At 40.6% G+C, this 12811-nt stretch overlaps 1 protein-coding gene and 1 long non-coding RNA gene across 2 annotated transcripts; one reads left to right on the top strand and one right to left on the bottom strand.

Moving 5' to 3' along the window:
* The first annotated feature begins 2397 nt into the window (after nucleotides 1-2397).
* On the top strand, nucleotides 2398-9689 carry LOC310853213. The gene is made up of 3 exons (XR_014568754.1): nucleotides 2398-2479; nucleotides 9173-9367; nucleotides 9576-9689. It is a non-coding gene; the product is annotated as an uncharacterized lncRNA (long non-coding RNA).
* socs2 (suppressor of cytokine signaling 2) lies at nucleotides 6913-12012 on the bottom strand. The gene is made up of 3 exons (XM_083757453.1): nucleotides 11554-12012; nucleotides 9471-9695; nucleotides 6913-9315 (listed from the first exon to the last, which is right to left on the bottom strand). Exons 2-3 carry the CDS (start codon nucleotides 9595-9597, stop codon nucleotides 8843-8845), a joined length of 600 nt encoding a protein of 199 aa, XP_083613579.1. The 5' UTR covers nucleotides 9598-9695; nucleotides 11554-12012; the 3' UTR covers nucleotides 6913-8842.
* Nucleotides 12013-12811: the final 799 nt, after the last annotated feature.

Here is a 12811-nt window from a genome sequence, read left to right as displayed (position 1 = left end):
ACTAAAGTGTCATATTTCATAATTGCTATAGTGGACAAATATCATTAGGCTATATAGTGTATTATAATTGCCATAGTTGTAATACATTATAAATTGGGTGCTTAAAGTAATTACATTCTTGAACGTGCAGGCAGAAATGTTTTGTGTTATTTCCTGAATACTGTTGTTTTTACTTTACTTTAAGAACCCAATGACCCCTTATAGTGACTTCTAGTTCTAGTCACACTGTAATGCATTATAACGGTGATTATTAATGCATTACAATTATATCATTATTATAATGTATTTCATGAGAATTATAATAAAACTATGATCATGGCCAAAAGGAAAAGTCGGTGAGAGGCAGTAATTATTATGATACCGTATATGTGATTATAAAAGGCTTTAATAGCATGCAGATAAACTGTGAACCAACTCTAAAGCAATTCAGGTCTCTTTTTGTTATTTAATTATTGTAAGTGGCTATAATTGGTTTTGACTGTTTATTCAAAAGTTGTATATAGCCACATATGGTCTATTCTTGTGTTTTATAAATCTCCATTTGTACCTACAGGAGAAACAGGACCCAACATACACACGTAAAATACATGGGGCGGCAGTGGCTGGATGGTAACCACAAGGTTACCATCTCGAAACCCGGGCTACCCCAGAGTTGGTGTCAAAGTGTCCTTGAGCAAGACACTGAACCCAGGGACAAATTAGCCATTGGGCCAGTGGGGCCGTGGCCCAGGGGCCCTTGGTTCTCAGGGGCCCTTCAGAGAAACTGGACTGCGCGGTAATAGATTTGACGCCCTGAAAAGGGCTCCTGGGGCCCTTCATTGGCCATTGATTTAGTTAAATTTAGGTCAAAAAGATGTTAAAAACACGGAAATGATGCATGCACGCGTGCTATGAGGGCGCTGCAAAACGTACCGGCCCAGGGGCCCTCGTGCAGGGGGTTAATCCGTCCCTGACTGAACCCCTAATTGCTCCTGATGTGCCGGTTGGTGCCTTGCATGGTTTCCGCCGCCCTCAGTGTATGAATGTGTGTGTGAATGTAATGCACAATCTATGTAAAGCGCCTTGGATAAAGGTGCTATATAAATGCACCATTTACCATTTACACACTGCTGATATGAGTTCCTACAATAGCTGAACTTTTACTCGTCGCCTGTTTCGCTGTCACGTCTATTTGATATGCTGTATGGTAAACATGTTCAGCACAGAACTGAAATCAACTGAGACAGTTATACATAGTAAAATGCTCAGTGTTTACCCGTTCATTTGGTAGTTCAGTTACAAACATTCACACCCGGTGGCAGTTGCCCATAATAACCACTGCCGGCACCACCGCAGACCAACAGTCTGTGCCAACGGGGTAATTCTGGGTTAAGGTCCCCAGAGTATATAGTCACTGAAGCATTTCTTATTAATATCCACTGAGACTTTCCTATTTTAAATATTTTATTGATTTTGCTTGATTGTGGAATTTATAATCTGACAGAATAATTACAATTCATATGTATCATGTTTCCCTGGCCGTTTCACAGAAATCTAAAACGCTCAATCCCTTCTAGACACGCTTGATGACGCCTGCTCTGCATGGAAAGCCAATGTCGCTGCCCTGGCCTCATGTGACAGCATGTAAACAAGCAATTGAAATACAATCTCTTAACAGCCTCAAATTAATTTGATCCTCCGGGCAGCAAGAATATGCTGTGAATACACTCTCATATATTATTAGGCTTACAGTGTACTCTGGGGTGGGGGTGGATGGGAGCCATTGTGTTCCATACCCCTTGCTGCTGTGAATACACTCTCATATATTATTAGGCGTACTCTGGGGTGGAGGTGGATGGGCGCCATTGTGTTCCATATACCCCTTGCTAACTGCTTTTCACAGTGAACTGAAACACAAGCGCCCTTCCTCCTTGCTGTTTCCATTACTTCATTGATCCCTTATGTTCTGCTATTCTTATGTTTATACTGTTTTGCACAATGCCTTGTACATTATTTTATTGACCCTGTCATTTCTACGGAAATTTGCATGTATTTTTGTAATTTTATAAAATGCACTGAGCTGTATGAAAATGTGTTATACAAACTATAAGTTTGACTTAACTTGCATATAATAAAATAAATACATAATTTTATTTCCTGTCTCTCATAACTAAGCCATACATCTTGTTGTTATAGACTCTGATTTAAATTTCAACAGACCCATCCGATTTATTTTTAAAGAGGAAGTGTCTGAGGAATCATGTCCAACATGAGCTGATGATGTCTTTATTTCCAGTGGGGTCTGTTTACATGGCTTTTACAGAAAATGCTATTTGCCTACAGCACAAGTCTAAAATCCTTACACTGGCTACCAGTAACTCCGAATACATTTGGAAGGCTTGCTTCTTGTCTCGCTTTAGGCTCTGGGCACATGCATCTCTGACATGTTTGTGCCATATGAACCTTCTAGAACCTTCAGGACAGTGTTTCCAAACAATGGGTGAGCTTGAAACTCTGCTATTTTAGCTATTTGTTTGTGTGGGTTTTTATACTGAACCAATTCATTATTCACAAGAGTTTGTAGCCTGCTATGGGAGTATACTTAACATTGAATCAATGTTCTGAAAGGTAACAGTTTTGGTCATTACAAAGCACTGTATTTCACCACGCCATTATACTTAAAACGCCACAAAAGATTCAGTTCCGCTATTCTTTTTAATACCGCTGTTTGTTTATGTGTTGTAGTGTATCAGAACAGCAAAGAAGCACAACAAAGTAACAGCAAAGAGGCTTACAATGAATTGCACTAATGGTCTTAAAAGTGCTTCCATCAGTGACACACTTGCCCTAGTAAGATACTTACTCTGCCCTGAGAAGGTATAATACTGCTTGTTGAAACATTAGTGGCTTGCTTTAGTTTAGTGGAACCTCGGCCACTCTCGCAAATACTACTTTTATGTTCTAATACTCCATCTATATTAGCTTTTTCCTTTAGTTGTCTTGATGTATTGACTGAGTTTTTTTTTTTAACTGCTTTTTCTTCTATATTGTTTGTCTATGTTGAATAGATAATATAAGCTGAACTGAAATATATTAAGCTTGCTACAGAATGTAGTGAAACCTCAATGTTGATAGCCTTATGAATGTTGATGGCCCTCTGCGCACCATTTGCCTGTGTCACACAATGTCATTCACTATCTGACAGATGGGCTGTATTTTGCGTGTCTTAAAGGACAACTTTAGTTTTTTTCAACCAAGGTTCATGTTTTAGATGTGTGTAAACGTTTCTTCATTTCCTGCTTTCTTTCGTTTTAGGGATTTTAGCTGTTTTTGACAGGGGGGCGGGGGCATTCGAGCATGGGCCTAAATATGTATTTTTGTACAAGATTTTATAGCGATTTATTGTTTTATTATTTACTCTACTCCTACTAAACCCCAAGAAATTACATCTGGCCACCAAAGATCACGAAATCTACTGAATGTGTCAAACTGACATTGAGCCTATAAGTGTTGCTTCCCCCCAATAGGCTACCTTCACATTCAGTAGATCCTGTGAATTTCTGTGGCCAGATGTCATTTCCTGGGGTCTAGTAGCACTATAGTAAATAATAAAAAAATAAATTGCCATAATATTTTGTAAAGAAATACATATTTAGCCCCATGCTCGAATGCCCCCGCCCCCCTGTCAAAAACCGCTAAAATCCCTAAAACGAAAGAAAGCAGCAAATGAAGAAAAATTAACACTCATCTTTTACTTCCTCTAATAACAACCTAAAACATGCACCTTGGTTGAAAAAAACTAAAGTTGTCCTTTAAGTACCAGGTCTTAATCCCTAACTTGAGTAAACTAAAGACCTGGAGGCGTGATCAATGCGTGCTCTTTGGCCACTCAGAATAGCCACATGGCATTGATCATGCCTCCAGGTCTTTATTCCCTGGATTCCCAGTTGAATTTTATTTACATTTCTGGTCCCGAACTGTAACCACTTTTCATGCCAACAAAAGATTTTGTTGACTGTAATATTATTCCTGGCTCCATGAAAGAGGCAGCTATTACCCTTAAGATATGCACGACTGTTCATCCTACAGGCCAATTTCACTTCTTAATACCGACTATAAAATTGTCGCCAAGCTGCTGGCTAAACGGTTGGATTCTGTTCTCCCATTATTGATAAAAAATGACCAGACAGGCTATGTCAAAGGCCGGCATGGCGCAGACAACATACGCCGACTGGTAAATATAATTGATTATGCTGGTAAAAATTGAGACGAATCCGCAATTATATCGCTAGACGGAGAAAAGGCCTTCGATGTTGTAGATTGGAGCTTCCTCCTCTCCACCCTTGCACACTTTGATCTTGGCCCTAAGTTCATTAACTGTATAAAAACATTATATACCACACCAACCGCACAAGTTTTTACAAATGGCCTCTTAAAGAAATTAAATTAGCAAGAGGGACCAGGTTAGGTTGTCCTTTATCTGGAGTTCTGTACGCGCTTGTAGCCGAATCCTTCGCCCAAACAATTCGGTTAAATGCTGATGATACTTTGGTATTTATATCTAATTTAGACCAATCAATTCCTAATTTAATGTCAGTAATCAACTTGTATGGCTCTCTTTCCGGTTATAAAATTAACCTGACCAAATCTACTCTCTGTCCACTTACTTACACCTTATCCCCCTTTAAACAGACAAAAGAAGGATTTACTTATCTCGGTGTTTTCATCTCTCCCATACTGGACAATCTATATACCTGTAATTATACACCTCTAGTACAAAAGCTGAAAGATGACATGGACTTATGGACCAACCTACCTCTAACACTTATAGGTCGAATTAATGTAGTTAAATTAACCTGTTGCCAAGATTAAATTATCTATTTCAGTCATTGCCCTGCCCAATTCCACCCTTATTCTTTACTAATTTAAACACTAATATCTCTAGATTTCTCTGGAACCATAAAAAAGTACGAATCTCTCTGGCCACATTGTGTAAATCTTATAACGAAGCCGGTTTAGCTCTCCCAAATCTTGAATTATACTATTGGTCTGCTCAAATTAAATGAATGACTGAATGGTTCCAGGAATCGGATGATTCCCTGTGGAAAACAATAGAATCCTATCTCAGTCACCCAATTCCACTTAAATCTCTCCCTTTTTATAAATGCGAATTTGTCAGGGTGCAACAAATCCTTCGTCGTTAACGGCATTTTATCAATGTGGCCAAAGTGTAAGAAATACTGTAAAATTCAAAAGAGTATATCTGTCCTTTCACCTGTGTCTCATAACCCGGATTTACCAGCGAGTCTAAGTGAGATTGGTTTGCAAAGGTGGACTAACAAAGGTTTTAACAACTTAGGCTGTCTACTCAGTAGTATAAACATTAAGTCCTTTTCAGAGGTGAAGGAGGAATTTGATCCATCTTCCACAAACTTATGCATTACACAACCCATGTACCACTTGGAAATTATTATTAATTTTTTTCTTTTCTCTTTTATTTCTATTTTTTCTTTGTTTCTTCATTGTTGTTTTTATGTAAGTAACTGTCTTGTATGTAAGTCTGCTGTGTTTGTCCTTGTGTCTATGTAAAGAAAACCCTCAAAATAAATAATAATAATTTAAAATAAAAAGGGAGAGAGAACAGTTTAAGATTTTAACTCTTGGAGGGGAGACAGAAAAGTTCAACCAAAGTGCTCTTACCAGATAGGAATTGTAGCAAAGTAAGACCGTAGTCTAACAATTTGTTACAACCCCTATTATGATTAACACCTAGCTGAAATGTGGCAGTGGCTTCAGGGATTATGGGTATGACCCCTATGGTTAGTTTTGTTATAGAAGACATATCAGCAAATATTATACAGCATGTGAAGGATTTTGCATTGACATTTTTGAAGGGCACTAGCCCCTCCTATGCTGTGCTTTGAGTGCTTGTGTAAACAGTAAACACAAACATTGAAGACAAAGTGTGTAAACACAAACATTGAAGACAAAAGTGAGGACGCAAGTTGTGATTGGCCAGAATGAGATAAGAGCACCCCGCACTTCACACAGGTGTGTCATATTCTTACAAAAAACATTGGTCTGTAAACCTTTTTTTGTTTCAGTTTTTAAGAAGGCAATTTTATTGAGACATAACAGTAATTTAAGGTGCAAGATACAATGTTTTGCAACAATACTATGAACCCAGATGACAACTTTAGAAGTCCAAGGTCGAGTAATCAGGTTTTTCCAAGAAGTTGATTCTGTTTGTTTATTTTCCTCAGAAAACCATTAACATGATTAAGCACCATAGAAAAATGCCAGAAGTAGGATTCAACCAGACCTGCCTCTACTTTGTGTACTGATCACAACAGTGATGATGCAAGGTCACAGTTGCCCTCACTGCCTGGCAATGTCTCAGTGATTCTCAACCTGTGGGCCGGGGACCACTGGTGGGTCATGAGGAAATTGCAACTGGGCCCCAAATAATTGGCAAAACACACATTTTAACAGACATAAAAAAAAGAAATCAGTGTAGAAACAATTTCATGGTATTTTTTTTCTTTAAAACCTTGAAAGAAATGTCTTCGTTCTGATATAGATAAATGAGCAATGTTAATTCCATTGATACAAGCCGGAACACAATTGATTGATCATTAAAACAAACATGCTCTGAAAATGCACATGGCCAACCCATCTGACCACTTGACACGGCATCTGATAGGCTGAAATGTTACAGATAGATGGTGAGCATTTGATGAGTGGGTCGCGAATGCTTTTTCGATTTTCAAGTGGGCCCTGATCCAGAAAGGTTTGAGAACCACTGGTCTAGGCTAGAGAACTCTGGCCATCCTTGGCTCTGCCATGAGGATATAAAGCATGCATTAAAATGTTGTGCAGCTTAATTTACAAAACATGTTGTGAGAAACACAGTAGTACATAATCAATAAATACTTCTTCTTTTTTTTACAGATTATTCCCAGATGCAACATTCTTCTTTGTGTGCTAAAAACTAAAGCCAAATCTCTTTTGTCACAGATATATACTGTGATATATGCCCACATGACTCTGCTACACATTCATTCAGTCATGGCACAATAAATTATTGATCCAGAGTTTATAAAACAAACTGGATATGAACAAAGTTTAAATCTCTTCGCATGAGGGGGGATTTTGCACATGGGAACCTGGGGCTCTTTTATGAGCGCTTGCATTTTCTTCACTGTGAAATCATAGCCGAATGAGCATTAAGCACCTTTTCCCTTCTACAATTTGCCTACAGTAAAAAAATAAAGAGAAAAGAAATATAATAATAAACAAATAACACCATTTACAAGTCAGAACAGTGTCGGACACCCATGTCTCAAACATGAGAGGCAGAGTCTGTAACCTCGAAGAGCATCAAAATGTGGACAAAGTCATGTACCTGAGTGACTGACGGTAAAAAGAACACTTCAGCATGAAAACAAAGTTTATATATAGGCATCAACCTCCCACACCTATCCCCCACCTGGCCACCCCTAGCCTCGTAAGCCGCAGGTGTTTTGTTTTCAAAGGAGAAAGAATGCCTAGGCGAGACATACATGAGAACTGGCATACGTTGTATTTTCGCTAACCAATAAGAGTGCAGAGGGGCGTCACTCCAAATGTGGTGACGTCAGAGCAGGGGGGGGGGGGACTTCCACTAGGAAGTCGCCCGGCAGTCTCAGCCGGGAGATGGTTCCGCCCTTCTATACCCAGAAAAGCATAGGCCTCTTCCAGGCTAGCCCACCCCCCAACCGCTCAACTCTGATCCCAGAGATAAGGCACAATTACCCATGTTCGCGGCAGAGCATCTGGCCGGGGACGGCTCTCTCTGGTTGCTCAAGGGCAACTGTGAGCAGGGGTGTTGAGAAATGAGGAATGGGGGGGGGGGACAGTCATTCGTCCCGACAACACCGTCGCTCCCGACAACATTCGCTGTGGGTTAAAAACCACCCGTGCTGCGGGTGTCCTCTTAGTGAGGCTCCTCACTGCCAGGTGAGCTATTCCATGTGTGTTGGAGGAAGCATGTGGTGTCAGTACCAACCAGTAGGGGTAAGCAGTGACAAGACTACACAAGTGTCTTTGGAATTGGTAATCCACCGAGTTTTAGCAACTAAAGCTTAGAGTCTTGAGACTTGGGATTCTAGGTCCACCAAGGCTCTAAAGAGTGGAATACAGTAGCCTATAACTGGCAGTCAAGAAAAGGAACATTGTGTTCCTAAACTGAAGCATTTCAGTGTTGAGGTGAGTTGGTCCCTCCAGCTTTCCACAACTAAGACAGGCCAAAAATATAACTCCATTTTGGAGTGATCACTGAGAATGGTTCTGTTATTACTCTGTTATACCATATCTTCTAAGAGACTACTGCACATTGACCTAACCCTAGCAATATCAGGAAAATCCACCTTAACAGAACCGTAAGAGCCATGCTTTCAAAATTGTCTATCCTTCATTTAGTGAGGTGTAGTCTAAGTTGCATACTTGCATCTGAATCTCTCAATGAACTAGAGGAGGCAATTTCACCTACATTAGCCCTTTAGCCGTGTGTCTGTATTAACTGGGGCAATGCCACCACACAACTTGCCTCCTGGCTGTTCCTACACTGTTCAAGCCCTATTTTATTCTTTGTCATGCGATGTGTCATATAGCCGATCAACATGTCGCATAATTAAATGCCTCAAATAGGTATGCCAGGTTGAAAGTGATTAAGAGCTGTGCCTAATTATGGTATCCCGAAGAGTGGTGATGATTAGGACATACAGTAAGTGTCAAATCGCTGTCGTACACGTCTGATGCTCTCGTTAGTCTTTTATTTTTATTTTTAAGTCCGTGGCGTGGGAAGTGTATAGTTCCAGGACTCCTACACATTATAGGCATAGTCTGTCAAGTAGTCCTTCAGTCTGTTGGGCAACGGCAAATCTCTCACTTGCCTTGTAGCCTTGTTGATGGTGATCCTGCAGAGGTGCTGTAATGACGGCGTGGCGGTGTACACGGGCTTGGTCAGCAGCAGCTGGACCGTCCCGTTCGGGGCTGCCGAGGGCTGAGAGTCCGTCGGGCCCTTGCCGAGGCTCCTGGACAGCTGAACGTAGTGCTCCACCAGGTTAACCACACTGTCAAACTGTTTGAGCTTGGGTTTCACCAGCACCACCGAGTCCAGCTTGAACTTGCCGTCCATGTACTCGATGCGCAGGTTGGTGGGGCCCGCGGAGGTCATGGCGGATATGGTGAACAAATAGTCCCGCTGGGAGCTGTTGCGGACCAGGAAGGTGCCTTCAGAAGCGTCGTGCAGAATCTCTTTGGCTTCATTGGCTGTGAGGCTGCCCCAGTACCAGCCTGTTCCAGGGACAGACACCGAGATATTCAATCAATCATCAATCAATCAACTGTACGTATAGGCTATTATATTGTATTCAAATGTAATTAAAATATGGTTATACGCCTTTATGCAATCAATGACAAAAATATGTGACATGATATCAAAAGCCTACCGGTGTTCTTCAAGTCTTTCATAGCTAATGCTATGCGACACTCATCCGATTCTACCACCCTGGAATCATTGTCTGTCCGTCTGTCATTTTGGATGGCTTCTGTAGATTCTGATGACTGGCAGGTCATTGAAGAACCACCTTTTGCCTAGTTGTAGGCCCACAACACAGACATGGGATGGGTGTTTCGAATGCCAGGTGCTCCAAATGGCACGTTCCAGCGCTCGCCTACAGAAATTGGCAAGACACAGAAAGGGTTTAAAATAATAAGTCTGCACAGTGCACAACAGCATTGCTGTTTTTTTCCCCTTCTATACACAGTGGTATAGGCGGTACATTTCTGCCGTGTATGGCCTTCCTCAGGCAACACAGAAAGAGATCAGAATTACCTCCTTGCACTGTGTGTCTGAACTTCTTACAAATATACATTTCTGTGTATGTAATTCTGCTCAAACAAATATCACTAAGAAATAAAGATCCAAATGCAAAACACAAAAACTCTACCACGCCCCTGTCAGCAGGCGCGGTGGTAAGAGTATTTACAGATGTGCAGGGGCATATGAACAGAATTTCTACGCTTACTGTACATACATTTATAGTAAATGTTTCATCCAGTTCACAGAATGTAGCCTACAGGTTAGTGCAGTGGTTCTCAATGTGAGGTCTGTGGACCCCCAGGGGTCCTTAAAACTTTAAAACTGGGAAAGCATGCGTGTCATTTTATATTTGAGCTAGAATGGATTTTTTTTTTTTGACTATTCAAAAAGCAGATACAAATTCACAGTGCATAACTAACTTCATCCCTGTAACAAAATATTTTGAGATGGGGCGGCCAAATCATTTTGGGGGTCCTTCCTTGACATGAAAAGGTTTGAGAACCAGAACCACTGATAATAGAATTAAACACGTTTTTCAGAAAACTTTAGGAGACATTTGAGAATTGGCCTCAGGTGAGTCAGGTCTGAGGACTTTTACAGTGTATATTGGCTATTGGGTTACCAGAGATTAAAACTGGGGACTCCGGAGTCGGAAAATCTTTGAGGCCCGCACTGGGCTAGTGCATTTGCCTAATCCAGGTAAAGTCAGTTACTGGACATCAACTGTCAACAAGTAAATGTGCTATAGTTTCGTTTTGGTTCAATATCAGACTTACTAGTATTAATTAGCCTAATAGAATAATTTATGTTTGTAATTTATTTATGCATACACATGGTTTTGCTTTATTTATTTTTCTCTGCCTAATTGCATATTAGTGGTGTAAACTAAAAGGGCTCCGTAATTTTGGCATCATCGATCGTAGCAGTTGGAAGATGTACTCTTCTGTCCAATTCTGAGGTTTTCCAAAGTCCGAAAATGTGTTTTTTCTTAAGCCTATATATGTAGCCTATTTGTATTGTATTTGACTTCAATTCAGAAGAAAGGGGAAAATAAATCCCTTTTGAAAAACAAATTTTGTCATGGTCTCATCAACTGAACAACAGCAATAGTTTTCACTAGGCTTTTTTTGCCCTTATTATACATTGCCCTTTTTTTTGTATATTATTGTTTTATTATTATTATTATTTATAGACCTATTCCTATATATTCGATTGCAAGGTTGTCATATGGCTGGCTGTCCTATACTGGCGCTTAAACGCGGTTTGTCTTAAGGCGCCCCAGTTAGGCCTAATAAATAGTAATCATATATAGTCTTATAATGTATTGGTACTCCCAATACATTATAAAATGATGGATATGACACCATTGTATATGAAGCCTGCAGCAAAGGGGTGGGGGGTTGACTTTAGCCTAAACCTAATTATTTGCTCCATCTCAGTATGTGTCGCTTGCTGACAACAAGTGACGGCTGATGTCTTATACGCCTGCTATGAACTGGAAGAGTATAGCCAAATTTAAAGGCTACTCTTCCAGTTCATAGCCTATAATAATAGGGTATTGTTATCATTAATAATAATAATAAGTTATTATATAATAATTATATATATATATATATATATATATTATAATAATAATTATTATTAGGTTTTATTTCTACATTATTATGATGAACACAACAATGAGCATTAGACAACAGCCACTCACTCACCCCGGATCCAAACGCACACAAACAGGGTGACGGAGCTTCCCTAGCTGCTACCAGCCTCCAGAGTCAGACCCCGCCGGGTAATCAATATCCTCCATGTAGTACACCCGAACGAGTATTATTATTCAGCACGCCAACAGGTTTTAGGTTTATTGAAAATGTAAACTGACATAAATCTAGCGATATTATTATTAAAATGTCGCTTGGATGATCCTTCCTTCCTTGTTCCGTCTTTTGGCCAGTGAATGCAGTCAGTCAGTCAGCGCGTGGTCGTGGTGGCGGAGCGGCCAGTGCGTTCAGCTCATGAGAGTTAATGCAGACACGCTGCTGTTCATATCCAGGCGAAAAAAGAACAAAATCATATTCCCAAGAACTGGAACTGGAAGCGCCAGTGAAGGATTTTCTGTGACTCGAACATTGTGTCCCCTACTACCCTGCCGCTCTGACAGCGTAGCAGCAGCATCGTGTGTGTGTGTGTGTGTGTGTGTGTGTGTGTGTGACTGTGTGTGTGTGTGTGTGTGTGTGTGTGTGCGCGCACGCGCCGCGCGCGAAACACCAACCCGCCTACACAAAAGGAGGGTTTCCAGGAACTTTCCAGGAACCGGATCACGTGGTGCGCGAAGATGAGCCGAGCGTTTTAAGGTAGACCCACACTGTGATGAACGCGGCTCTCTCTCTCTCTCTCTCTCTCTCTCTCTCTCTGCCCGCAATAACATTTCATTCGGCTATGATCGGCCGTGTTTTGCTGGTACTTATTACAAGCTAGTCTACTCTGAATTTAATACTTAAACACCTCCTTGTGATGTTTCCTTCCTAATGTCAGTGCGCTGCACTATTCATTATTTATTTTCGTACTATTGATTGAGTTAAAACCGTAACGCTATGATAATTATTGATTTGTGGAATCAATAGGCATGGGCAAATCATTTTAAATGTAGGCCTCTAGGCCTAATGTTTTTAAGCATCTGTATGCATTACACACACACACACACACACACACACACACACACACACACACACACACACACACACACACACAACTGAAGCGAACGGTAACATAACAGGCGAGTGAGGCGATTTAGTCGTTTGGTATTCGACTGAACACATGCAGTTGCCAGATGTAGGCTAGTACCGCCACCGTGCGGTACAGTGGCGGTACCAGCCTACATATTGTCAAAACATTATACATTTGATTTTACGGTTCTTACTAAGAACCGGAATATAACAGGAATAAAGTGATAAAATAGAAGAAAAACGAAAA

This window comes from Protomyctophum parallelum (genome assembly GCF_964188405.1).
Source record: "Protomyctophum parallelum genome assembly, chromosome: 22".
In the NCBI taxonomy this organism is placed as follows: domain Eukaryota; kingdom Metazoa; phylum Chordata; class Actinopteri; order Myctophiformes; family Myctophidae; genus Protomyctophum; species Protomyctophum parallelum.
The sequence above is the reverse complement of the archived record's forward strand: the minus strand, read 5'-3'. Positions and strand labels throughout refer to the sequence as shown.